Here is a 25,930-nt window from a genome sequence, read left to right as displayed (position 1 = left end):
ACCTGCCTGGCCAGCTCTGGCCCCCTGCCCACTGCACAGCCCCTGCACTGCCCCGCTTCTTTTCCCGCAGTGGAGAAGTGGCAGGCTCTCTACACCATCCTGGAGGCTTTTGGCAATAGCAGCACCGGCATGAATGGCAATGCCACCCGCTTCTCCCAGATCATCTCTCTGGACTTCGACCAGGCTGGGCAGGTGGCATCTGCCTCTGTACAGGTGAGGGGACCAGAGTGGCCCCCCCAAGCATGGGAGCTGGCCCGTCCTTGCCAGCGTGGCTCCCCATGGTGTGAGAGCCAGTCCGTTCTCACAGGAGTGTTGTCCAGAGAAGCTGTAACTGCCCCATGCCCTGTGGCAGTGTTCAAGGCCAGGTTAGACAGGGCTTGGAGTAACCTGGGATAGAGGAAAGAGTCCTTGCCCATGGCAGGGGGTTTGGAACTCACTGATCTTTCAGGTCCCTTCCAATCCAAACCATTCCATGATTCTCCTGGTGTTTCCTACACTGCAAGCTCTGCCGCAGATCCCCAGCCATGCTCTCAGTGCTCAGCAGCCTGGCATCCTGCTCTCATCCGTGTTCACACCCAGATTAGATGGGCTCCCTGTCCTTGCTGAGGTAGTCCCAAAATCAGTCCCAAAATGCTGTTGTGATAACAGCAGTGCCCTTAAAATCCAGGAGATGTACTCCATGCTCTTGCAGTAGCATTCACCGAGGAGAGATGCTCATGGGCTGCTTGGGTGATGTTTGCATTCACATGGTGCCCTGCAGTGAGAGGGAGAGCCTCACAACTCTGTGAGGACCCTGGGCAGGCAGCAAGGATGATGCTGGGGTGGGCTGGGGGGTCTCAGTGGGAGAGGGGGACTTGGGGACAGTTCCTAACTGTCCCACCTCTGCCAGACACTGCTGCTGGAGAAGCTGCGTGTGGCCCGGCACCCGGCCAACGAGGCCACCTTCAATGTCTTCTACTACCTGCTGGCGTGTTCTGACAGCACCCTGCGGTGAGCTGGGGGGGAGGGCATGGCCTCCATCGTGGGGGGGTCTCTGGGACCTCCCCCATGGGGCCAATCGTGGTATTTATCCCTGCAGGACTGAGCTTCACTTCAACCACCTGGCAGAGAACAATGTCTTTGGCATCGTGCCTCCCTCCAAGGTTGTTGCCATGGGGGGCTGCAGGGGAAGATGAGGGCCTCAGGCCCATTTGAGTGCAGGGGGAGGCAGAGCTGGGCTCCCAGACCAATGGCTCCTGTTGTTTTCCACAGCCGGAGGAAAAGCAGAAGGCAACCCAGCAGTTCAGCAAGCTCCTGACAGCCATGAAGGTGATGGGCATCTCAGGAGATGAGCAGAAAGCCTTCTGGCTCATCCTGGGGGCCATCTACCATCTAGGAGCCGCCGGGGCAACCAAAGGTAACAAGCTGGGGGGCATTAACGAGGGGAAATTTGAGACTGATGGATGTGAGGGGTTCCATAGACACCTTGCAAACAGCCTGCAGTGCAGCCAAGCCCTGGGGGAGAGGCTGTGTCAGCTGAGGGACAGTGCCCTGCCACCCTGAGTGCTCTGGGGCACCCAGCTTTGTCCCCATGGGTGGGGTGGTCTCATTAACTGGTGGGAATTGAACATGCCCAGGCCCTGGGCTGGCCTCTGCCAACTTGAGGGAGTGAGTGCCTGGGTGGGGCTGAGGCAGCTGAGGGGGTGTCCCCCATCCCCCCTTCCCAGTGTAACACCTTTTCCTCCGTCCTCCTTGCAGACCCACTGGCAGATGGAGCTGGTAATGGGAGTGGGGAGGGCTCTGCTCTGGGGGGTGCCATGCAATGCAAATTTGGGGGCTGAAATGGGGGCTTGGGATGCTGCTGGTGTGCTGGGACCAACCCTGACCCTGGTTGGGTCCTGGCAGCCCTAAATTTGCCTGCTGCTCGTGAGGAGTCCCACCCAGTCCTGTCAGCACCATTGGTGATGTGGGTCAGGGCTGCCCTGGCACGTAGTGCTCACCATGGGTGTGAGTCTCCCACAGTACCAGCTTTGCTTTCCATTCCTGGGGGTGGCAAATTTGGTTTTGGGGGCTGCTCTTCTCCCCCTGTGGCTTTCTTTTTCTGCCTGTTGTGCTGGAAGCCCCTGTGGTGCTGTATGCTGGCAGGAGAGCTGGGCATGTCACTCCCAAAATGGGCACCTGGAGCTGGTGGCTGCACCCAGGGAATTTGCAGCCCTGGGGGAAATAATGACTTAGGGATGAAGAGGGAGAGACCAGAGGGTCTGGATGCACGCTGGGGTGCAGGGCTGGCCTGTGGGGTGTTCTTGGGGTGCAGTGCTGGCCCATGGGGTGCTCTCAGGGCACTAGAGGGCAGCAGGGCCCTGCTGCAGCCACCACAGCGGGATGCTCGGGCAGCTCCGGAGCCTCTCCATGGGAACCTGCTATGGTGGGGGAATCCCAGATCCTGCTGGGGGAGAGCATTGCTGCGTCCTGCTCGGGGTGGGCATCCCACCCCCAGGTCTCTGCTGCTGCTGCTGCTGCTGCTGAAGCCTCCCCTGCGCCTCGTGGATGCTGGGAGCGCTCAGAGCTGAGTTGCAGCAGCCCCACAATTGGCTTGGCCCCGGGCTGGATCCAAAAGCGGCTCCCCATGCGCTGGGGCAGAGCCGAGCTGCTCCCCAATGGTGCCCATGGTGCGGGGGGCTCAAAGGGAGGCGTGGTGGCAGGAGGGCGTCCCCGTGCCGTCGTGTGCCGTTGTTTCTAACCCGTGTCTCTGTTCGCATGGTGCATGCTGCCCTTTGCAATGCAGACGCCAACGAAGGTAAAGTCCCGTTCTCCGCGCGTGTCTCTGGCTTCCCCCTCCCCCGTGCCACCCTCATCCCGCTTCCCTGTCCCTGTGTGTCACCATTAACCTGCTCCCACCGCCCCCAGCGTCCCTGTCGCTGTGTCTGTCTGGCCGCGGTGTGGCTGTGTCACCCAGCAGGGACATGTCCCCGTGTGGGGTGGCTCAGAGCCTCAGAGGTCCCCAGGTAGTGGTGGCAAGGGCTCTGTGCTCCACACCAGTGTGGCTCCAGGCTCAGCCTGCAGCAGCACAAAGCCATTCACCCCTATCTCCTCTTAGACCCCAAACATCTGTGTCTCCTCAAACCCCAAAACATGTGCTCCCACTGTGCCCATCATCCCTAACCTACTCTGTGGGTCCCTAAGATCATCCTGGGCCTGTGTGGAAACGCTCCCCATTTTTAGGGGTGCCCTGCCTGGCCCTGAACCCCCTTCTCCACCCTTCAGCTGGGAGGAAGCAGTTTGCACGGCACGAGTGGGCTCAGAAAGCCGCGTACCTGCTGGGCTGCAGCCTGGAGGAGCTCTCCTCTGCCATCTTCAAGCACCAGCCCAAGGGCACCCTGCAGCGCTCCACCTCCTTCCGGCAGGGCCCCGATGAGTCTCCCCTGGGGGACAGCGGCACAGGTAGGGTGAGGTATGGGGGGGACAGCGGATAGCCCCAAGGGATGCCAGGGTGGGGACACTCAGGCTTGCTTTGGCCAGGTCCCAAGCTGACAGCGCTGGAGTGCCTGGAGGGCATGGCAGCTGGCTTGTACTCCGAGCTCTTCACACTCCTCATCTCCCTCCTCAACAGGTGCGTGCTGGGGGGGCCAGCAGGAGAGCAGGGGGTGCCTGGCCGCACCCGCTGACCCCACTGTGTCCCTTTGTGCTTGCCCCAGGGCGCTGAAGTCGAGCCAGCACTCGGTGTGCTCCGTGACGGTGGTGGACACCCCTGGGGCACAGAACCCCAAGCTGGCAGGGCAAAACCGGGGGGCCACCTTCGAGGAGCTCTGCCACAACTACGCCCAGGAGCGCCTGCAGCAGCTCTTCCACCAGCGCACCTTTGCCCGTGAGCTGGAGCGATACAAGGAGGTACCAGGGACGCCCAGGGCTGCCACTGCCTCCTCCACTCCTGCCCTCACGTACCCACATGAACAATCTCATGATTTCTTACCCAGTGATCACTGGACCAGTCCAACCAAAGCAGCTCTGACACGATGCTCAGTGCCCAGGGCTTCCCCCAGGGCTGCTGTGCTGGTTGTGGAGCACAGTACAGGAGGGCTGGGCTGGGAGGTGGTGGAGTGGCTGTGGCTGGTGATGATGGTGGTCACTGCTTCTTCTCCATCTCAGCACTGACAGCCCATGGAGACCCTTCCATGTGTCCTGGTCCTCCCTTAGCACTCCACATCACTCTAAACCCCATCAAGACCAACATCGTGAGGGGCTCGCACTCCCTATCACTGCTACTCTGCAGTGTGGGCACTCACCTGCCTCTGTTCCTCTGTTCCCCCTCACCAGGAGAACATAGAGCTTGCCCTGGCTGATGCTGAGCCCAGCTCCTCTGGCTCCATAGCTGCTGTGGATCAGTCCTCACACCAGGCACTGGTAAGCACTTTCCCCTCTTCCTTCCAGCCACATCATGGCAGCAGGTGGGCAGCTTTTTGGCACTTTGGTGGTAGAGGGGAAGGAAAGGGGCTGTTGGCCATGAGAGGATGGGTGCAAGTGTGTGTGCAGCCCAGATACCTAGTGCATCCTCCAGCATGGTTTTCCCCTCTTGTCCTGGGAGCTGCCTGTGCTATGGGCAAGGGGCCTGGAGACTGTGTGTGATTTCTGGGGTGCTCCAGTCCTCTATGTGCTCTGGTTCCTGGGATGCTCTGGTACCTAGGGTGCTCAGGTTCCTTGTGTCCGTGGGTCCCCAAGGTTCTCCAGTCCCTGGAGTGCTCCAGTCCATGCTGGAGGAGGCTGCTGGCACCACCTCTGTGCTGGGTTTCAGCCCAGCACTGCATTTCCCACCTCAGTGAGATGTGCTGCCAGAGTGTCCCATGTAGACCCTTTTCCTTCTGGGTCTCCACTAATCAGGAGTCCTCTCACACGGTGTGAGATTACTTACTCCCTGGGTGGCCCAGGTGCCCTGTGTCACCCCATGTCCCTGCCCTGGGGGACCCTGGTGTGCCGGACCGGCTGCCAGCATGGTGACCCCACAGGTCCGGTCTCTGGCCCGCACGGACGAGGCACGGGGGCTGCTGTGGCTTCTGGAGGAGGAGGCTCTGCAGCCGGGCGGCAACGAGGACACCTTGCTGGAGCGGCTCTTCTCTTACTACGGCCCCCAGGAAGGGGGCAAAAAAGGTATGGAGTGGGGCCTGGAACCATGGGAATGTGTCCACTAGACCAGAAAAAACCTCTCTAGTGGAAGATGTCCCTGCCCATGGTGGGGGGTTGGAATGAGATGATCTTTAGGGTGCCTTCTAACACAAGCCATTCTGGAATTCTGCGACATGCCCCAGTGAAACACTGGTCCCCAGGGCTGTGCCCACTCGTTCTGTGTTTCCTTGCAGGGCACAACCCGCTGCTCCCCAGTGACAAGCCCCGACACTTCCTCCTGGGACACAGCTCGGGGACCAACTGGGTGGAGTACGATGCTACGGGATGGCTCAACTACGTCAAGCACAACCCGGCCTCCCAAAACGCCTCTGTCCTGTTGCAGGAGTCCCAAAAGTGAGCAGGGTCCTGGGGTGGGAGCATGGCAGGGGGGAGAGGTGACGCTGGGGGGTGACATGCCCTCGGTGCCTTGCAGGAAGGTGATCAGCAGCCTGTTTGCCGGGCGCGGCGGGTCGGCGCTGGTGCTGTCGGGCTCGGTGGCGGGGCTGGAGGGGGGCTCCCAGCTGGCCCTGCGCCGGGCCACCAGCATGCGCAAGACCTTCACCACCGGCGTGGCTGCCGTCAAGAAGAAATCCCTCTGCATCCAGATCAAGCTGCAAGTGGTGAGTGAGGGGGTGCCAAGGGGGGTCCCCGCATCTGGCTGGGGCATCTGGCTGGGGCAACTGGCTGGGGCACCGCCGCACGTCACCGCTCACCCTGCTCCGGCGCACCCACAGGACGCCCTCATCGACAGCATCAAGAAGTCCAAGCTCCACTTTGTGCACTGCTTCCTGCCCAAGGCGGGGGGCGGCGGGGACCCCCAGGCTGTGCCGTGCCGGCGGGTGAGCGGCAGCGAGCTGGAGCTGCCGGTGGAGCACTGCGAGGCCGGGCTGATGCAGCTGGACGTGCCCCTCCTGCGCGCCCAGCTCCGCGGCTCCCGCCTGCTCGACGCCCTCCGCATGTACCGCCAAGGTGAGCCCTGGCACCGGCACCAGGGGATGGACAACACGGAGGTCCCAGCTGGATCTTCTCACTGGAGAGCTAAAGACCCCCAGGAGTCCCCTCAGCATGTGCCCTTGCTCTGAACTCTGGAGCCTCTCCCCAGGGTGGTCCTGCCCCTGTCCCCCCTCCCCTGCTGGGCTGTTATCTGCACTGGGGACAGGCATGGCCTTAATTGGGTGTCTCCCCTGGTGCCGCTGGTTCCTGGCAGCAATCCCATTGGCATCCAGCCCTTGTCCCACTGTAACAAGAGCCTCTGGGTTGTGCTCAGCAAAGCATTTATCGATACATTGGCTGGCCAGCCACCCGGCCGAGCGTTTATTGCCTGGAGGCCAGACCCTTCCTGCCATGATTGGAAATCGATGCCACCTGCACACCTCCTGGATCGATGGCCATGGCCAGCCGGCCATGCCGGGGTCAATGTTCCCATCAATACCTCATCGTTAATTAAGATACGGGGGCTCAGTGCTGGAGCCTGATGCAGGAGTTGGCTGTGGCTCAGAGTGGAGCCAGAGCAGGACTTGCACAGGCAACACATGTTGCTGCTCTCCCCCCGAGGAGGGATCTGGCCACTTTCTCCTCAGATCCCAGCCAAAACTGCTGGAGGACGCAGCCAAGGAAAACCTCCCAGGGAGGCTGAGGGCATTCCAGCTATGCCTGACCCCATGGGGAGCTTGTGTCATGTGGGGCAACCCCATCAGCTCACCCAAAACATGAGCCCCAGCATGTCAGGGCACGTGGGGCTGTCCCTGGCCATCCCCTGGGCATCCACACAGCCCTACTCTCCCTTGCTTCCCCAGGTTACCCTGACCACATGGTATTTGCGGAGTTCAGGCGGCGCTTTGATGTTCTGGCCCCACACCTGACCAAAAAGCATGGGCGCAACTACATTGTGGTGGATGAGAAGCGGGTACGTGCCCCACGTCAGAGTCACAGCTGTGGTCCAGGGTCCCCTGCACCTCAAAGGACCTGCCCCTGACACCTTTCCCTCCCTGCAGGCAGTGGAGGAGCTCCTGGAATCACTGGACCTGGAGAAGAGCAGCTACCACATGGGCTTGAGCCGGGTATGGTGCCCGACACCACCGGGTGTGGGTGTGGGCAGGGCTGTGCGTCATGGCACGGTGGGACAGCAAAAGGGCAGCGCTGTTCACTCCCACCCACGGCATTCCTCATGCCTGGAGAATAAAACCCCATGGTGGGACAGGACCAGTGGCTGCGGAGGGGAGAGACGCATTCCCACCGGCGGGAGGGTGGCACGGTGTGGCCGGAGGGATGCCGGCACCCATCGCTGTCCTGCTCCCCTCCCACAGGTGTTTTTCCGGGCTGGATCGCTGGCCAGGCTGGAGGAGCAGCGGGACACACAGACCAGCAGGAACATCACCCTTTTCCAGGCTGCATGCAGGGGTTTCCTGGCACGGCAGCACTTCAAGAAGAGAAAGGTTCGTCCCAGCGACTCTCCCCTCCCCGCTCTGCTGCACAATTTCGCCTAAAATGGGCAGTGCAGCCTTTCTGCGCCTCCTGGGCCAGCACCTCCTCCTCCCGCCTCCCCCGGAGCCGTGGGGGGCCAGGGGGAACCGGGGGGCCAGGGGGAACCGGCAGGGAGGCTGCTGGGCATCGCCGCCGAAGGATGAAGCCACGCTTCAGCTCCTACTTTTATCATTAGAGAAGGTGTAAAATAGGCATCTTACAGTGCCTCATCTTCCTGGGATTAGCATTTAGAGGGGCTGGAGAGGATCAAACAGCAGATTTGCTGGTGCAATTAGCCCAAATGCTAACGAAGGGCAGCATGCAGGGGTGCTGGCAGGGGTGCTGAGCACCCACACGCCCCGCTTTGCCCTGCTGGTGGCCCTGTACTGACCCCATACCCCGTGCTGACCCCGTGCCCTGCACAGATCCAGGATTTGGCCATCCGTTGCGTGCAGAAGAACATCAAGAAGAACAAAGGGGTGAAGGATTGGCCCTGGTGGAAGCTCTTCACCACGGTGCGGCCCCTCATCGAGGTGCAGCTCACCGAGGACCAGATCCGCGGCAAAGACGTGGGTATCCATGCCAGGGGATGCTGGATGGAGCAGGGAGGGCTTGGGGGAGCATTGGCCCTGAGCAGGGCCCCACAGTGGGGTGGGATGCAGGACCCCATGGTGGGGTCACATGCAGAAGCTGATGGTGGGGTGGGATGCAGGAGCCTGTGGTGGATCGGGATACAGGATCCCACAGTGGGTTGGGATGTGGGAGCCCATGATGGGGTGAGATGCAGGACCACAATTGTCTGCGCCCCGTCAGCACCAGGCTCGAATTGCTCCCTAATTTGCGAATCAGCATGTCATTAGCATCCCGAGAGCCGGCTGTTGCTTGAGCCCAATTACAAGCGTGGAGAATGGAAATGAAACCGTGTGCCGAGAGGCAAATGTGGGGGCTCCGCTCGCATTAGCAACCAGACACTGGTGCACTCGGCGAGCACGGAGCTGCTGCCTGGCTCAGCTTTCACCCCGACCTGCTGGGGACAGGCACCTGGGTGGGGGCACCTGGGCAGGGGCACCTGGCCCTCCTGCTGCGCTTCTAGCCTGTGCTGGGACCAGAGGAAGAGAGAGAACGATGTCAGCAGCCAGGCATGCTTCCACAGCACTGCCTGGTGGTCCCTGGGCATCCTGGTGGGCCCCATCCCTCCCCATCTGGGCTGGGTGCACCCAAACCCTTCAGCAAGCTGCTGATCTGTGGATTTGCTCACACCTCCTCTCCTGGGGAATGTGGGTACCCCTCTGCAGCTTTTCTGGGACTGCCTGGCATTTCGACACCATTTATGGGGTTGGAGTCGGCACGACGGCGGAGCGGGTTGGGGAAAGTCCCTGCCCAGCCCTTGGCAGGGGAGAGCAGCCCCGGGGAGCCCCCACCCTGCTCATCTTGTGCTGGGGGGGGTGCTGGGGAGGGGCAGAGAGCTGCCAGCCTCCTACCCGCCAGCCTCTTCCCTGCGCCTGCCCCCTCCCTCACCGCCCGCTCTGTTGCAGGAAGAGATCCAGCAGCTGAAGAGCAAACTTGAGAAGGTGGAGAAGGAGCGTAACGAACTGCGGCTCAACAGCGACCGCCTGGAGAGCAGGGTAGGTCTTTGCTGCTGCTGGGATGGGGTACAGTGCCCTGCCAGCCTGCCCCAGCCCATGGTCCCATTCCCCCTGCCACCCCCAGATCACAGAACTGACGTCGGAGCTGACGGACGAGCGGAACACCGGCGAGTCGGCCTCCCAGCTGCTGGACGCTGAGACGGCCGAGAGGCTGCGGGCTGAGAAGGAGATGAAGGACCTGCAGGTAAATGTGCCCCTCCCCGGCCTCGCAGTGTGTCCTGTCCCTCTCAAGTGCTCACCACGGCCACGTCCCCTCCCAGGCCAAGTACGATGCCCTGAAGAAGCAGATGGAGTCGATGGAGATGGAGGTGATGGAGGCTCGGCTCATCCGGGCAGCCGAGCTCAATGGGGAGCTCGACGATGATGATTCAGGTACTGTCCTGCCTCCAGTGCTGGCTGCTGGCACACCCTGCAGTGTCCCCTTCTCCCTGTGCCACCCCCACAGCCCCTTGGTGACCACATTTCCCCACACAGGTGGCGAATGGCGGCTGAAATACGAGCGAGCAGTGCGGGAGATCGACTTCACCAAGAAACGGCTCCAGCAGGAGCTGGAGGACAAGCTAGAGGTGGAGCAGCAGGGCAAGAGGCAGCTGGAGCGCAAGGTGAGTGGGCGTTCAGCTCTGGGGACTCTCTGGTCCCCTCAGCATGGCAAGGACAGCAGAGACATGGTGGCATCCCAGAGCCCTCACTGCCTGCCCACCTCTGCCCACAGCTGGCGGACCTGCAGGCGGACAGCGAGGAGAGCCAGCGGGCGCTGCAGCAGCTGAAGAAGAAGTGCCAGCGCCTGGCTGCTGAGCTGCAGGACACCAAGCTGCACCTTGAGGGACAGCAGGGACGCAACCATGACCTGGAGAAGAAGCAACGGAGGTGGGGACTGTGCGCTGGCGGTAGGGGGGGACATGGGGGACATGCCTCTGGCAAAGTGGCATTACCATTTTAGCAGGGATTTGGGCACCTCACCAGTTCCTACTTGGCTGAGGCGTCTCCAGCGGGATGGGGCTGCCCGAGTTGGACATGTTTGTTGTGGGGGGGATCCCCATGCCCTTTTGGGGGGCCCAGAGCTGAGTGATCCCATCCAATGTGGGGTCGTGCCCCATGGTGGAGGCTGCTGGTGCCCTGCATCTCCACTCGGCACGCGCTGCCATCCCGTCCCCTCTCCCAGCCCCAAAGTTTGCTAACGTTATTAAGCAGCAGGGACGCTTTCATCTCATTATGGTAATGATTGCACACACAAATACAGCGAGAGAATCCAATCTAATTAATTTCAATTTCCGCGGATTGGAGTCTGTGCTAATGCAGCTGTTTATTACCCAGTGCAAGGAAAAATGGGGATTAGCTGCCGAGGTGTTTAACGCAGGTCACAAACTCAAGCACAGGGTTGTTTTCCAAGCCCCAAAGGCAGTGATTTTGGAGCAAACCCAGCTGATCCCATCCCAGGGGCACTGGAAGAGATTGCTGTGTTGCTGCCTGGCTACAGGCTGTGCTAAGCACTCCTTCAACAGGGGCTTGTGTCCCCTCTGGGGGGGTCACGTGTCCCCTTTGGGGATGGGACTGGTGCCATGTCATGTGGAACCCCCACACTGGGATGCAGCTGTGGGAGCTGAGGTACCACAAGAGCCCATCTCTCCTAGAGACCCCTCCATGTCCTTGCTTGGCCGGTTTGGTGTCCCCAGCTGCTTTGGAGTAGCCAAGCCCCTGCCATTGGCAGCCACAGTTCCACGGGCACATGCTGGCCCTGGAGAACAGCTGAGGTGCTGCTGGGGTTGGTGCTGCAGGTGCTGCATTCCCCTTCAGCAGGGAGTGAAGGCATCAGGAGGAGTGTCTGAGTGACTCCATGCCACCATGCTGGCAATTAAAGACTCATCAACAGTGTGTTTCAAACAAGCACTCAGCAGCACACCACCCTTCCCAGTGCTTGCTGCTGAGGGAAGGGGATGCTCGGTGCAGTGCCCCTGGCACAGGGCTGAGGATCAGTCCCTGGGGTGCTGAGTGCTCACCCTACTCTCCCCATGCAGGTTTGACAGCGAGCTCTCACAGGCACATGAGGAGGCGCAGCGGGAACGGCTGCAGCGGGAGAAGCTGAGCCGAGAGAAGGATGTGCTGGTGGCTGAGGTCTTTGGCCTCAAGCAGCTGCTGGAAGTGAGTAGCCCCCGGACCCTCCCCCGCCTCCCAAACACTGGGTGCCCCAGGCTGACGGTGACCCTGTCTCTCGCAGGACAGGGACTCGGACATCGCAGGGCTGACACAGAAGGCGGAGGCGCTGGAGGCAGAGCTGCAGGACATCTCCTCCCAGGAGTCAAAGGACGAAGCCTCCCTGGCCAAGGTGAAGAAACAGCTGAGGGACCTGGAGGCGAAGGTCAAAGACCAGGAGGAGGAACTGGATGAGCAGGCTGGGACCATCCAGATGCTGGAGCAGGTACAGCGGGGAGGAGCGAGGTTTCTGGGTGGGGTGGTTTCATGCAGGGCTGTTATTACCTGGGCCGGGCTTGCCTTGGAAGAGGAGGCGGTCGCCCTGAGCCCGGCGTCAGGCCAGGCATTGCCGCGGCCAACACGGCTCCTGGCCCTCCGTGCCATGGCCCGGCAGGTCACCATGGGGCGGGCAGCCCAGCTGGCCTCAGACCGGGGGGTTTTTAGGGTGAGTGGTGACGGGAGAGTGGCATGGAGGGGTCCCCACATCCCCTTCACTCTGACCACATCCCCACCATTTGCAGGCGAAGCTGCGGCTGGAGATGGAGATGGAGCGGCTGCGGCAGACCCACGCCAAGGAGGTGGAGAGCCGTGATGAGGAGGTGGAGGAGATCCGGCAGTCCTGCCAGAAGAAGGTAGGGCTCTGCTGTTGTGGCCCCTCTGCCCAGGAGGGCCTGGGATGCATCCCCATGCTCTGGCCGGGTAATAGGAGCTGCCAGCTGGGCACTGTCATGCAGCACCCGGCTCCCACACAGCGACCACAGCCCGGCTCCACCGGCCCGGCAGGTCCGACCAGTCCTTCTGCTGCCCGGGCCAGCGAACGCCGGGCTTTGTGCCTCTGGTTGCGCAAACACCCAGCTGGTGGGGTCACACAGTGTCTCCAGGGTGTGGGGACACGTGAGGAGGGGGTCATGACCCTTCCCCGCTGCCCTGACCGGCTGCCCCCTGTCTGTCCCCCAGCTGAAGCAGATGGAGGTGCAGCTGGAGGAGGAGTACGAGGACAAGCAGAAGGTGCTGAGAGAGAAGCGGGAGCTGGAGAGCAAGTTATCTGCTGTCAGCGAGCAGGTGGGGTGAAGGGCAGCTGGGCCCCTGCCTTGTTTTGGGGACCCTGAGGTGGCCATGGTGGGGAGGACACCCCTCTGGCATGGAACTGTGGCAAAGTTTCCCCTGCCATAGGCCAACCAGCGGGACTTTGAGACGGAGAAGCGCCTGCGCCGAGATCTGAAGAGAACGAAGGCATTGCTGGCTGATGCTCAGATCATGCTGGACCACCTGAAAAACAATGCACCCAGCAAGAGGGAGATCACCCAGCTCAAGAATCAGGTGTGCATCTAGACACTCCCCATACTACAGGCTTTGAGGGACGCAGGGTGTCCCTGTTCCCTGGCCAGGCACTGAGCTATATCCCTGCAGCTGGAAGAGTCGGAGTTCACCTGTGCGGCTGCTGTCAAGGCCCGCAAATCCATGGAGGTGGAGATTGAGGACCTCCATCTGCAGATTGATGACCTCGCCAAGGCCAAGGCAGCGGTGAGTGGGTTTGAGTTGTGATGAACCATGGTGGGGCCACGCCCCATTTGCACCCAGGGTGGCCCCACGCTGTTTGGAGTGGGTTTGGAGGGTGAGTGCCCCATTCTTGGGATGCAGTGGGAGACACGTGTGTCTCCCTGCAGCTGGAGGAGCAGCTGAGCCGTCTGCAGCGGGAAAAGAATGAAGTGCAGAGCCGGCTGGAGGAGGACCAGGAGGACATGAATGAGCTGATGAAGAAGCACAAGGCAGCTGTGGCCCAGGTGAAGTGGGAGCAGCAGCTGCACCCACCCCACCCCCTCAAGATGTCCCCCTTAAAGCCAGTGCAGTGGGATCCCCACTGATGGCCCTGGTGTGTCCTGCAGGCATCCCGGGACCTGGCACAGATGAATGACCTCCAGGCACAGCTGGAGGAGGTCAGCAAGGAGAAGCAGGAGCTGCAGGAGAAGGTGAGGATGCACCCTGAGTGAAGCTAGGACGATGGGAGGCACCAGAGACCTGCTGCCCACACCATGCGGGACTGCCCTGCACCATGGGGGTGCAGAACAGTCCGGTGGGAAGCTCCCCATCAGGATGGGAGCAGCATGGCCAGCAGCTCTCCTCCTGGACAGCATGGCAGTGGGGGCAGGGTGATTGTGGTCAAGCCTGAGGCTGTGCCCTCTCCCACAGCTGCAAGGTCTGCAGAGCCAGCTGGAGTTCCTGGAGCAATCCATGGTGGACAAGTCGCTGGTGAGCCGGCAGGAGGCCAAGATCCGTGAGCTGGAGACCAGGCTGGAGTTCGAGAGGACACAAGTCAAGCGCCTGGAGGTAGTCACGGGGCTTTCCCTCTGCTCCAGCTGGGACAGGGGTGAAACAGGACCATAATGAAGCTGCCTGAGTGTTTTCTGAGTTCCTCCCCTCCCTACGACCCCCCATGCTGCAGCCCTCCCCCTCTGGGAGCCCATCCCTGTCTCCACAGGGAAGGCTCCCTGCAAGCACTGATAACAGTAATCCACCGCCCAGCCCGGCAAAGTGCTGCTCTTTCCCTGCATCGACTTAGGGAAATTATAGACTCCCCAGTCCCGCAAACGCAGCCTGTTTTATATTCTGCCTCCGCAGCTCTGCCGGGGAGCGCGGCAGCTTAGCTCTCCTCTTCATATTTTCCAAGCTATTATTTCTTTCTCCACTCTCTCTGCCGGGGCCATAAATATGCAGCGGCTGGCTCAGTGGCTGGGGGAGAACAGAATCTATTTTTTCCCTACGTTACATGTTTTAATTACTTCACACACAGTTAAATCTATTTTTCCAATTCAACCAAGCCCTTGCTGTTGTTCTGCCCCTTCCCTGGCCCTGGGAGGGGGTGGTTTCTCCTCCATCTCCTTGTGGAAATTGATGGGAGTGGGATCCATCCTTGCATCATATGCTGGTGGGTGTCGGGGTGAGGGTGGACCTTCAGGGTGAGAGGTCCATGAGGGGATTTGGGGTGACCCCGCTGCTCGTCAGAGCCTGGCCACGCGGCTGAAGGAGAACATGGAGAAGTTGACGGAGGAGCGGGATCAGCGCGCAGCCGCCGAGAACCGGGAGAAGGAGCAGAACAAGCGGCTGCAGCGGCAGCTCCGTGATGTCAAGGAGGAGATGGGCGAGCTGGCCAAGAAGGAGGCAGAAGCCAGCCGCAAGAAGCACGAGCTGGTGAGGAACCCGTGATAGGGCCAGGCAGGGCACAAGGGGGTGTTCCCTGAGGAACGTGGCTCATCCCACTCCCTCCCTGCAGGAGATGGACCTGGAGAGCCTGGAAGCTGCCAACCAGAGCCTGCAGTCAGACCTGAAGCTGGCCTTCAAGCGCATCGGGGACCTGCAGGCAGCCATTGAGGATGAGATGGAGAGTGACAGCAATGAGGACCTCATCAACAGGTGAGAGACAGGGGCCCGGTTTCCCCGCATCCCTGGGGGTCACCGCTTCCCCTTGCCACTTCAGAAATGCCACAAGGGACCCCTTGGCTCTGCCTGCCCTGGCAGGATGCTGTCTGTGCATCCATCCATGCATCGTGCACACGTGCATCTGTCCATGCACCTGTGTCTGTCTGTCCATGCATCGGGCACCTGTGCACACAGGCATCAGTCCATGCATCTGTGCATCCATCCCTCCGTCCACCCGCAGCCCCCATGAGCTTCAACCACATGTGGAGGTGCATGAAATGCATCCAGGATCCTGCCAGCTGGCTGGAAACAGCCCAGGGAGCCCCAGGAGCCAGGGCAGCACAAGCTGGCAGGAGGTTTGGGATGCTGGGATCCAGCCCAGCCCAGGATAGAATTATAAAATCGTACAATTGTTTAGGTTGGGAAAGACCTCTGAGATAATTGACTCCAGCCATTAACTCAGCACTGCCGTGTTAGCACTAAATCATGTCCCCAAGTGCCACATCCACACATTTTTTTAATGTTTCCAGGCAATGACTCCACCACTTCCCTGGACAACCTGTTAAAATGCCTGACCACCCTTTTGGTGAAGAAATTTTCCCTAATATCCAAACTAAACCTCCCGTGGCACAACTTCAGGCCATGTCCTCTTGTCTTATCGCTTTTTCCTTGGGAGCAGTGCCTGACCTCTCTGGCTACAACCTCCTTTCAGGAAGTTGTAGGGAGTGAAAAAGTCCCCCCTGATCCTCCTTTTCTCCAGGCTGAGTCCCCCCAGCTCCCTCAGTTGCTCCTCATCAGATTTGTACTCCAGACCATTCCTCAGCTTTCTTGCCTTTCTTTGGATATGCTCCATCACCCAACCTGGGATGCTGGGATCCGGCTGGGTGCAGTCCCATTCCAGGGACACAGGGCAGCCCTGTGTCCTCCCTCCCCAGACCCTTCCCCATAATTTAATTTGCCCACCCACTTGGTCTTTTTTTTTTTTTTTTTTTAATTTTCCTTTCATTTAATTTCTTTTCTGTTGTGTTTCTTCCCCCTCCCACCCTGCCCCCTCCAACCCCTCCCAGTTTGCAGGACATGGTGGCAAAGTATCAGAAAAGAAAGAGTAAAATGTGAGGAGCATCTCTTTCCTTCCTCCCCTCCCCTAACCCCCACCTCACCCCCAGGGGCCGGGGTCCCGCATGCCACTGGCCCGACTCTGCATGCCCTAACAGCACCCACGGCACGGCACGGCCCGGCACGGCACGGCACATAACCACACCCCGTGCATGGGGACGGGATGAGCCCCTGGGATGGGGTGGGGGGGGTGATGCTCTGCCGTGGCTGATGACAAATGTGGCAGCATGTGGCAGCAGTGGAGCCCTGCTGCCACTAATTAATACCCCACCCATGGTCGCTGCCACGACCCGGGTCCTGCTTAACTAACGGCACGTTTGCCTGGACGTAAACTGTGTTTGATGTGGAACTTAATTCCATTGGTGAGAAAACCTTAGCTGCCCCTAGAGCTTGTTTTCGGGGCTCATTGGGGTTTTTTTTTTGGTGTCGTTCTGTGGTTTTTTTTGTTGGTGTTTTTTTTGTTCCCCAAGCCCAGCGTTGCCTGGATGTATTGCAGGGGAGGGAGATGCGCAGGATGGAGAGCGGCTTGTTGCTCTGAATTTAAAAAGAGAAGGATTCATATCCAGGGTCTATCCAGGCCTGTCCCTGGTGCTGTTTGCCTTCATTCCCAGGCAGGGAATAAGCCCAAAACCAGGCGGATAAAAGGCCATTTAAGATCCTATGATACATCCCATCCCTTCCTTGGAGTGGCCTGGTGGGAGCGGGGTGGCGAGAGGGGACCACACTGCTTCAATTTCCGTATAGATCCCGACGGTGCTGCCATAGCCCTAATGAAAGCAGTAAGCGGTGAGGTATTAAGAGAGATTTATTCAGGGATGCTTTTAACGTGGAGGAATGGATTTTGCAATGCAGACAGCACCTTCTTTCTAAAGGTAATCAATATGGTTACGAACGGCCGTTATAAATTAGATGGTTTAAGCCAGATAGGACTTTTTTTTACGCCGAGACGTAAATCAGGGGCTCTTGGGCACGGCAGGGCTGTAAATCTGCTCGCTCTGCTCCTGCGCCCGCCGTGACAGAGCCGTTTCTGTTCCGCCTGCTAAACTCCTGTTTACCCGGGGCCATCAGCATTGCTCTTCCTCGCTGTAATTCTGTGCTCGACGGCAGCCTATAAAATGAACCCACTTATTTCCCTCCCAGTCCCAGAGCCTGAAATTTCCTGTGTTTCTGGAGCTGTGCCCTGCCTCCTGCCCCAAAGCCAGGCCTTGCTGTCTCCAGCTCTGGAGCTGTGCAGTGACAGGGAGATGTTGGGCAGAGGGTGCAGGAGCCCCTTGGGCAGCCACAGGGGTGGTTTGGAGGTGCTTCAGGGAGCCCCCAGCTTGCAGGTTGAATTATGTGTATGCAGATTATGTCTCAAAAATGGAGCAGAACCACAGGATGGGATTTCACCCATGCCAGGGTACACAGGCAGTGGGTGCTGGTGGGGTTCAGTGCCTTCCAGTGCACTTCCGTCTCTCCAGCACCCAAAAACTCACTGCCCTTTCTTCCACCCTGACCCACCCCTCCGGCAGTGACGGTGACTCAGATGTGGACTCGGAGCTGGAGGAGCGCGTGGATGGGGTGAAGTCTTGGCTCTCCAAGAACAAAGGCTCCTCCAAAGCGCTCTCGGATGATGGCAGCCTGAAGGGCAGCAGGTGGGTGCAGGGCTGGGCATGGGGCTGGCGGGCAGAGGACAGGCTGAGCTGTGCTGGGACATGGATAGGGCTGGGTGGGTGCCTGTGGGATGTGGCATTTGGTGCTGTGTTCCCACGTGGTGCTTGTGTGGATGGCCACGGAAGGGTTAATGCCGCTGAGCAGCTCAGTCTTCACTGGGGACACGCGTCCCCCCACCCAGGGGGAACTCTCTGGTCCCCCTTCCCTCATCCCACCATGGAGGCATATGGGGCATCCACAGCCCCCAGCCCATCTGCCTCCCCAGGGCTTGCGGTGCTGGGCTTTAGCTCTGTGCAGCATTCCATCTCTCCAGGACTGATTCCCTGCTCTATCCTGCCCTCCTCTGCAGCCCCACTCCATCCCCCCCCCCACTTCTCAGAAAATGTTGGCAGAGGTGGGGAACGTGCCCAGGTGCACCCACGGCATGGGGCTGAGGCACACAGCCCCGCTCCCCCTTGGAAAACGCTTGCCTGCTGAGCGCAGATTGCTTTTATCCAAACCCAATTTCCTAGCAGGGCTCCAGGAGTCCCAGGGGACTCCCTCCCTCTGCCGAGCAGGGGGGAAAGATCTGAGCTGGTTTCTGTTAATTGGTTTAATTTATTCAGCGGTGCAGATGTAAAACATTTTGTTATTGGAGATAATTCCACCTTTTCTGAAGTCGGGAATCAAACGCAGCGGCTCCAGGTAGCCGACAATGAAATAAATTGAAGGCAACACTTTAAAGGGGAGTCAAAGTGCTGGGCTAGAACAATTCCCCCATTTACATGACATTTTTCCACGATGCCATTTCCCGCTGACGCAAATTGCCGAGGCCGCCTCGTCGGCCCCTCCTTCGCCCGCTCATCTCCGTGTCTCTCTTGTCTCCCCGGTGCGTGCGGGGCCGCGGTGCCGCGGCACAGGTCAGCCCCGCCGGACGGCCCCGAGCCCGAGGAGCGGCCGGTGTCGGTGTTGAGCTCCCTCAGCTACAGGAAGCGGCCGGGCCTCAAGGACTCCATAGGCGGCCGCGGGGACGAGCAGACGCTGTTCAGCGCCCTGGGCGAGCGGCCGCCTTCCCCCGAGCGCCCTCCGCGCCGGGCGGCCCGCGGCGGCGAGCCCCAGGACCGGGCGGCCGTCATCGCCCGCGCCTTCGCCGACGCCAGCGGCCGGGCTCGCCAAGGGCTGGACAAGCGGTGGTCTCTCTCGGCCACCGACGTAGAGAAAGCCTCTGTCGCCTCCGCCCCAGTGAGCCGCGTCTCCTCCGCCTCCTGGCGCGGGCTGGAGGACGGCGATGATGGGGACGAGGGGTGCTCGGTGCTGAGCTTCGCCCTCTCCAGCCCCGGCAGCTTGCGGAGCCGGCGCGGGGGCCCCGAGGGCCGCCCTGAGTCGCGGCTCTCCCTGGCCCGCAGCCGCCTGGATGAGGCGGACGAGGGGTCCCGCGGGCAGCCGCTCTTGGGGCGCAGCTTCTCTGTGCCCCCACGGCCCCGCAGCGCGGCCTCCGAGGAGGAGGGTCCTGGGGACTCCCGTCCCGTGCGGCACCGCTCCTACCTCGACCCCGACCTGGAAGCCGCCATCCAAGAGGTGCTGAGCTACCGCCCGCTGCAAGCCAGGGGCTACTCCAGCCCCGACTCGGGGGACGACGGCCGGAGTGTCCGCAGTGTCAGGAGTGTCCGGAGTGCGGCCCCGCTGGGCGCCGCTGACCGCCCCTCCGGCAGCCTGCGCCGCTCCGCATCCGCCCTCGACTTCTCCCGGCACACTTGCCGGTGCCGCAGCAGCTCGGGCTCCTCTGAGGAAGAGGAGGAGCAGAAGAAGAAGAGCTCCAAGAAGCGAGCCAAGAAAAGCAAGAAGAAATCCAAGAAGAAGAAGAAGCAGCAGTCATCTTCCGAGTCCAGTTCCTCCTCCGAGTCCTCCTCCGGCTCCACCAGCTCCTACCGCAGCACCTCCAGTGTCAAGAAGGGCCCGCGAGGGGCGGGGAGCGAGGAGCCGACACGTCCTGCCCGGGGGAAGAAGGAGGAGAAGCAGCGGAAAAAGCAGGTGGACAACCTGATGATGAAGTACCTGTACCGTCCCGAGAGCGACTGAGGCAGGAGGTGGGAGCGGTGTGTGCCGTGCAGCATGAGCCTCCCCGTGTGCCACTAACCGCTCGCCCTAACCCTCTCCTGACTCCGGAGTTCTCCGCCGGCATGGGGCACCCCGGGATGGGGCAGCCCTCTGTGCCTGCAGCAGCCCTGCTTTGGGCATCTCCATCCGTGGGGACATCCCCGGCATGGCCGCAGCGGGACCGGCAGCTGCCCATGCTGCCAGGACGCAGCGTGGTCAGGATTAACAGCTGCGGGACACCAGGAAGTGCTAATCCCTTCCTGGCTCCCCAGCCATCGGCCAGGACACATCTGGATTTATTCCTTCAGGAAATTTTTAAGGGTTTGATGGGCACAGCCCCCGGGAGCAGAGGGGCGTGGGATGGGTACTAACATGCACCCACTGCAGTGTGTGAGCATGGGGGGAGGCAGCACCCTTGCGGGGAGGGGCCCAGGTTGGGCTGCTGGAGCTCAGACTTGCCCTGTGCCCTCTGTTGGGTGCCTGTGATGGGAATTCGGGGTGTAAATGGCGTCAGCCTGCAGGACTCTGGAGCTCTGCACACTGTTTGATGCAGAGAGGGTGTGTTTGGGCTCGCTGGCAGCAATTTCAGAGCAGGCTTCATCCTTTCTGATGGCTGAATAGGAGAACGGCTGGAGGAAGGCAAAGAAGCCTTTTGGAAATGTGGTTGCCTTGGGCTGTCTGCCCCAGAGGAAGGGAAGGCATTACGGGGTACCAGGGAGCAACACCCCCAGCACCCAGCCCTGGGCTCGGGTACAAGCAGGACCCTCAGGGTGTCTGGGAGCGCTGGTGTTGGTATTCACGGCCACAAGCCTTTTCCTGGGCAGGCTCAGCTCGGCCCCACTGCAGAGCAGGGGCTCAGCTCAGCGTAGCGAGGAGTTTTTTGCAGTGAGGCATGTCCCAAATATCTCGGAAAGAATAAAAAAGGAGGCAATCAAGGCTCCATCCAGCTGGCTGCCAGCGTGCTGGCTCACCGCGGCTCCTGCTGCAGCCGGAGGGGAGTTGAGCTCAGCAGCCAAGCCATGCTGGGACACGGAGCCCCTCGTCACCCCCCCTGACCCTGCTCTCTCCCACAGCCCCACGAGCTCCCGGCACACCTTCACCTACGACAGATGGGACGACGAGCAGGACGCCGGGGACAGCACACGTCGCTCCTCCCGCAGCTCCCCCAGTGCCAGCGAGGCGGAGAGCCGGGCTGCCGAGACCCCCGCCTAGCCCCCCAGCACCACTTCCCACCGCCCCGGGAACACTCAGCTCCGGGGCTCGCCCCGGGCAGTCGGTATTTCTTCTGCACGGCGTGGGGGGGACACACGCAGCTGCCCCCCGGCTCCAGCCTTGGGAGGAGCAGCCCGGCCGGCTCGCTGGCTGCGCCCCCCACCCTCCCACCTCCTGTCTGTCCTTGGCGGCGGAGTTGGCTGCTCCGGCACCCGGGATTTATTCCTCAGTGCCTGCTGGCACCTTGTTTTATAACTTAAACTCCCCCCTTCGGTGCCCTGCCGTCCTCTTACTCCCCTTTTAGTTGAGCCAAAGACGTCTCTCGCTGGCCGGGCCCTGGGGAGCAGCCGCCCGGCAGCCGGGAAGGGGACATGGGGTGAGGGTCCCACGTGCCCACCTGGGTTTTTGTGACCCCCCAGCCCCCCACCTCTGCCTGGCTGTTTTGCACTAGCCCAGCTGTGCATCTTCCACCACCCCCTTTACTTTCAGTATGAAAATAAACGTCATTTCTGGCTGGTGATAGTGGCTGCTGCCTGCTCCATGTGCCTGGGGGTTCTCCCCATTTTGGGGGCGTGTTTGCATGGTGGAAGGGTCTGATGGAATGCATCCAGCCCCAGCAAGGAATCAGGGCTTCATGGAAAGGCCAAGTCTGGCCTCTTCCCTGAGCCTGCTGCACCCATGGGTGCTGGGGAGGGGAGCGAGGAGGGGGAACCCCTCGTGGGTGCCAGTGCTGAATCATTTATCAATCTTCATAAATATGCAGATGAGCAGTGGGACAGAGCCTCTGCCTGCTGGCGTTAAATAATTAACGCAGAGGAGATGATGATGTGCATTGCTGGCTGCCTGCACGCCTCAGCCTTGGCCCTGGCCGTGTGCTGTCCCCGTGCCATGTGCTGTGCCCTGCACCTGGCCCCAGGGACACCCTGCACCCTGGGGACCCCCCTCACTCCTTGGCAGATTGTTTGCCTTTCCCTACTATCTCTTGGAAGCACACAGGCCAAGCTCGGTGCTCGCTGCCATAAAGCCACGCTGCGCTAATGCGCTTTCATTAAGTGGGAGCGATCTAATGATAATAAAATGGCACATTTAACATTAAAACATTTAACTTGACTCCTAAGCGAGTGTGTCTCTCTGCGCTGCTCCTGCTCCATCTTCATGAGGCTGACAAAGCTGCTTAATTTGTTCCCCAGGAGTGGGTGCTTGGTAGAGATGGTGTGGCACCGCATGGCGTGGGGGATGCTGGGATGCTGCCATGTGGGGAGGCAGGGTACCAGGGTGCAGGGATGTGGGGAAGCAAGGATGCAGAGGTTCTGGGATGGTGGAATATGGGGACATGGCAATGCAGGGCATCTGGGGTGTGGGGTTGGAGGAATGCAGCATGTTGGGAGTCCCCAGGGTACATGGAGATGGAGGTGTACTGTGTGTAGGTGTACTGTGTGTGAGGACACTGGGATGCAGGAACACAGCTGCAGGCCAGTGCGATGCCATGGGGGCATGTCTGGAGCCCCACCCTTTACTGTGCATCCCCAAGCACACCGGGGAAACGAGTGATGGCGAAGTGGGCCATGTTGTAGGATGGCTCCTCACCCAGGCTCAGCTCACACAGCAACTTCCCCACCACTGGCGCCAGCTTGAACCCATGGCCTGTGAGAAGGAGAGGGAAGGTGGGGACACAACCATCCCCACGACCCTGGACAGCTCTGGGGTGCTGGGCTGGGGGGGTGGCTGCCCTCGCCTACCTGAGAAGCCGGCGCCGATGATGATGTTGCTGAACTTGGGGTGCCGGTCCAGGATGAAATCTTCATCTGGAGTGTTCTGGGGAGCCAGGGTGTGAAGGTGAGGGGACAGGGTGGGGTCCACCTTGTGGTGGAGGAAGGCTCAGGACCCCAGATGCCTGGAGCTGGGCCCTGGGGAGGGTCTCACCGTGTAGAGGCAGGTCTCCATCACTGCTGGCTGGGTCTCCAGCCCAGGCAGATAGCTGCTGATGAAGCTGCTCAGAACGGCGATGTCAGGGCGAGGGGCACTCGAGGGGGCCTGATCCCGCTTCTCTGGGTCAGTGGGGCTGCCATGGTGGTGGCACACCTGGAGGACAACTGGTCAGGGTGGGCTGGTTAGGGAATCCCCCACCTTCAGCTGTGCCCTGCTCACCTTCATCAGACCTGGGTACTCAATGGAGGGCAGCCCGTAGATGCCGTGGGGGGCTTGGCTCAGCCCCAGGGTCAAGAAGCAGGGACTGACACTGCCCAAGCCAGCACTGCCAGGTTGCTTCTCCCTCCAGTAGCAGACATCGATGCGCAGGGGCTGGAATCACTCCATGAGCTCTGGCCATGACTCTGCCACCCCCCTGTGCCACCAACCTTTACCTGCAATGGCAGGCGGAGACCCAGCTGTTCCACGAAGGCACCAGTCCAGGCTCCAGCCGTGATGATGAGCCGGGGGGCTTTGTACACCCCAGCAGCGGTGGTGACAGTGACCGTGGCCCCAGGTTCGATGCGCAGCACCTTCTCCCCATCCCGCAGGGTGCCCCCGTGTCGGCGAAAGACCTCCTGGGTGGGGAGGGTTGGGTGACAGGAGGTGGCTGCGAGGATAAAGCCAGGGGACCCCCATCCCATCCCATCCCATCCCAAACCATCCCATGTCATCCCAAAGCATTCCATCCCCTCAGCAGCACCTACCTGCACTGCCTGCAGTGCCCGGCCAGCGAAGAGCACCCCGGCAGTGCTGTCCACCACGGCCACCTGGCCAGCTTGCAGCCGGAAGCCAGAGAAGCGCTGGGCCAGCGCCGCGGCGTCAAGGACCTCGTCAACACCCAGGCTCCTCCTGCAGGCCTCCAGCTCCGGCTCTCCCGGTGGCCCCAGCACCACCAGTCCCGTCTGCCTGCATCCCACCAGTCACGTCAGCTCGCCCTGCTCCCCGTCCCTCCATGGACCCCCAACTTGCTTTGCCCCTGGGGGAAATTGAGGCACGGTGATGCTTGAGATGTACTACACCCTGGTGCTGGGGCACCGCACAGTGGGATGCAGGGGACAAGGGCAGAGTGAGATGCGTGGGGAGGGTCTGGACACTGACATCACACTCTGCCCCCTAAATACAGCAAGTGCCATCAGCCCTGACCCCGGCACAGGCACCGGAGAATCATTTAGATGTTCATTTCCTTAATGACATTTCCTTCGTGGAGCCCCATAAATTACCAGGAACTGGCAGCTGCCTGCCTGCCAAGGAAGCCGCATCCCACCCAAAGGTCACCGCCTCCAGTCGCGCGGGGAGGGGACGGTGCCCGGCGGTGGCTGCGTCCCTGTCCCCATCACCTGTAGAGGGTGGTGCCGGTCTCGGCCTCCAGCTGCTGCCAGCGGTGGAAGCAGTCGGGCATCATGCGGGAATAGTACTCCTGGGGGTAGGCGCTGCGGATGATGCGGCTCTGCCCGTGAGAGCTGCCCCGGGAGTGGGGCAGGAGGAACTGTGGGGCAGAGAGGACAAGCGGGTGACCACAGACACTGCCACCCTCAACGCCACCAGCCCCACGTGCACCAGCGCCGTGCGGCAGAGGGCACCTTGGGGACACAGCCTGTCCTGCCAACCACGGCGCCGGGAAACAGCAGGGAACGGGGGTCCTGGCACTGGGGACATAAGGGTCTTAGCACTAGGGACAGGGGGTCCTGGCACTGGGGACTGCAGTGCCAGCAGTGGCTCTGCTCTGTGCCATGGTGGAGGGCAGCCAGGTCTGCAGGCACCCGGCCCAGCCTGTTGGGAATGGGGACATGGCAGAATGGGGTCACCGTACCTGCTCCAGCAGCAGAGTGTCCTTGTGGCGCTGGGCCAGGTGGTAGGCAGTGAAAGAGCCCTGGATGCCGGCCCCGATGACAATGACATCGTAGGTGGACTTGTGGGGCTGCCTTAAGGCAGCCATGTCTGTCCTTGTCCCTGCTGCTGTCTCTGTGGCTGATGGGAGGTGAGCTAAGGGGAGGAACGGGGCAGAGTCCAGCCGAGCTGAGCGGGTGGTGCAGCCTTGGCCACCTTCCAGCTCTGTGGGGACACAGGGACACACAGGGGCCACGCTCTTCCTACCCCTTGTGGCTGTCCAGGCACGAATATTCTCATTCCCCCACCAACACTAACATCTGGTCCCACCAGGGCAGGCAGCTCAGCTTGTCAGTGTGCCATAGATGTGAAGGAAAACCACTTCCAATAATTCCCCCTTTCCACTGGCCACTGCTGGCTCCAGCTGTGGTGCGACATAGGGCTTCCATTTGTGTGCCAATGGGAAACCCCCCCTTGCTTCCAGGTAAACAAGGCTTTTTTTTTTCCCCTCCAGCACAATTTATTACAGCCATAAACCATTTTGTCGCCATCTTTTGTTGCTATTTTTTTAACGGGAGATAGAGGTGATTTAGGGCTCACCAGAGCTGCCAGGATGCGGCATGGTGGATTTTGCAAATCTGTGAAATTTTGGGGTGTGACTGGGGTTTGGGGACAATGCCTTGGAGTGGGGGATAACCCAGGCAGGGGCTGCCAGTTTTGCCCACTGCCGCCACTGCCCCGTGCTGCCTGACAGCTAATTAGGGGAATTAATTTAGTCTGGCTTCTGCGGTGTAAAAGGCATTATTTACTGGTTAATTGTCGTTATTACGAAATGTTAAAGATCATTATTTATTTTGCCACTTGCCTCTGGTGATGAATGAAGCACTGGGGAGCACTGGAGGCTCCCACCATGTCACAGGAGCACCCCAACATCGTGCAAAGGCAGACCTGGCAGCTCGCAGCAATGGGGAGGTGAGAGGAGGAGGATGGGCAGCACGGGCAGAGGTTGGGGTGCCCCGCAGACCCCTCATCCACCCCACTGCCCATGAGCACTGCTGCAGTGAGTGCATCCCAGTCTCAGCATCACCGCCACGCCCAGGGCTCTGCATCGCACAGGGCCCCGTTAAATCAGCACATCCTCTCTTGCCTTTGATGTTACAAATAATTCAACAATTTCCCTGGGTTTCAGCTGACTTTTTTTTGCTTTGAATAGCCCCTGTACT

At 60.6% G+C, this 25,930-nt stretch overlaps 2 protein-coding genes across 12 annotated transcripts in view; one reads left to right on the top strand and one right to left on the bottom strand.

Moving 5' to 3' along the window:
• Positions 1-21,429, top strand: part of MYO18A (myosin XVIIIA) — a 36,720-nt gene extending 15,291 nt beyond the window's left edge. For 8 of the 11 annotated variants that reach the window (XM_068210487.1, XM_068210485.1, XM_068210482.1 and 5 more), the window contains 36 exons: positions 71-213; positions 890-990; positions 1,079-1,142; positions 1,252-1,396; positions 3,244-3,420; positions 3,499-3,589; positions 3,675-3,867; positions 4,294-4,380; positions 4,980-5,121; positions 5,331-5,490; positions 5,570-5,756; positions 5,871-6,105; positions 6,933-7,042; positions 7,131-7,196; positions 7,443-7,571; positions 8,025-8,168; positions 9,135-9,224; positions 9,310-9,429; positions 9,506-9,617; positions 9,720-9,847; positions 9,958-10,112; positions 11,261-11,384; positions 11,461-11,661; positions 11,957-12,067; positions 12,393-12,497; positions 12,609-12,755; positions 12,846-12,959; positions 13,103-13,219; positions 13,322-13,405; positions 13,626-13,763; positions 14,439-14,624; positions 14,707-14,846; positions 15,920-15,964; positions 17,480-17,602; positions 18,521-19,687; positions 20,771-20,908. In XM_068210487.1, the coding sequence (XP_068066588.1) occupies positions 71-213; positions 890-990; positions 1,079-1,142; positions 1,252-1,396; positions 3,244-3,420; positions 3,499-3,589; positions 3,675-3,867; positions 4,294-4,380; positions 4,980-5,121; positions 5,331-5,490; positions 5,570-5,756; positions 5,871-6,105; positions 6,933-7,042; positions 7,131-7,196; positions 7,443-7,571; positions 8,025-8,168; positions 9,135-9,224; positions 9,310-9,429; positions 9,506-9,617; positions 9,720-9,847; positions 9,958-10,112; positions 11,261-11,384; positions 11,461-11,661; positions 11,957-12,067; positions 12,393-12,497; positions 12,609-12,755; positions 12,846-12,959; positions 13,103-13,219; positions 13,322-13,405; positions 13,626-13,763; positions 14,439-14,624; positions 14,707-14,846; positions 15,920-15,964; positions 17,480-17,602; positions 18,521-19,679 (5,573 nt within the window). In that variant the 3' untranslated portion in view covers positions 19,680-19,687; positions 20,771-20,908. Of the gene's footprint in view, positions 1-70; positions 214-889; positions 991-1,078; positions 1,143-1,251; positions 1,397-3,243; positions 3,421-3,498; positions 3,590-3,674; positions 3,868-4,293; positions 4,381-4,979; positions 5,122-5,330; positions 5,491-5,569; positions 5,757-5,870; positions 6,106-6,932; positions 7,043-7,130; positions 7,197-7,442; positions 7,572-8,024; positions 8,169-9,134; positions 9,225-9,309; positions 9,430-9,505; positions 9,618-9,719; positions 9,848-9,957; positions 10,113-11,260; positions 11,385-11,460; positions 11,662-11,956; positions 12,068-12,392; positions 12,498-12,608; positions 12,756-12,845; positions 12,960-13,102; positions 13,220-13,321; positions 13,406-13,625; positions 13,764-14,438; positions 14,625-14,706; positions 14,847-15,919; positions 15,965-17,479; positions 17,603-18,520; positions 19,688-20,770 lie in introns of all 11 variants that reach the window. The other 3 variants (XM_068210488.1, XM_068210480.1, XM_068210489.1) reach the window with 3 other exon arrangements.
• Positions 21,430-21,973: 544 nt separating this feature from the next.
• Positions 21,974-24,866, bottom strand: PIPOX (pipecolic acid and sarcosine oxidase). Its single transcript, XM_068210490.1, has 8 exons — positions 24,691-24,866; positions 24,218-24,366; positions 23,585-23,786; positions 23,273-23,455; positions 23,058-23,210; positions 22,833-22,991; positions 22,649-22,724; positions 21,974-22,553 (listed from the first exon to the last, which is right to left on the bottom strand). The coding sequence occupies exons 1-8, from the start codon at positions 24,814-24,816 to the stop codon at positions 22,423-22,425; spliced, it is 1,179 nt and encodes a 392-aa protein (XP_068066591.1). The 5' UTR covers positions 24,817-24,866; the 3' UTR covers positions 21,974-22,422.
• Between the last annotated feature and the right edge of the window lie 1,064 nt (positions 24,867-25,930).

The sequence above is a fragment of the Anomalospiza imberbis genome, chromosome 20 (assembly GCF_031753505.1).
Source record: "Anomalospiza imberbis isolate Cuckoo-Finch-1a 21T00152 chromosome 20, ASM3175350v1, whole genome shotgun sequence".
Lineage (NCBI taxonomy): Eukaryota > Metazoa > Chordata > Aves > Passeriformes > Viduidae > Anomalospiza > Anomalospiza imberbis.
Note: the sequence above shows the minus strand (reverse complement) of the source record. Positions and strands in the feature narration are given on the sequence as shown.

What these genes read in the sequence shown, in the direction of transcription:
- PIPOX (XM_068210490.1), bottom strand. Translation starts at nt 24,816, where the DNA reads ATGGCTGCCTTAAGGCAGCCCCACAAGTCCACCTACGATGTCATTGTC. An exon ending in ACACTCTGCTGCTGGAGCAG is followed by an intron (nt 24,367 to 24,690) that starts GTACGGTGACCC and finishes TCTGCCCCACAG; the next exon opens with TTCCTCCTGCCCCACTCCCG. An exon ending in GGGCACTGCAGGCAGTGCAG is followed by an intron (nt 23,456 to 23,584) that starts GTAGGTGCTGCT and finishes CTCCCCACCCAG; the next exon opens with GAGGTCTTTCGCCGACACGG.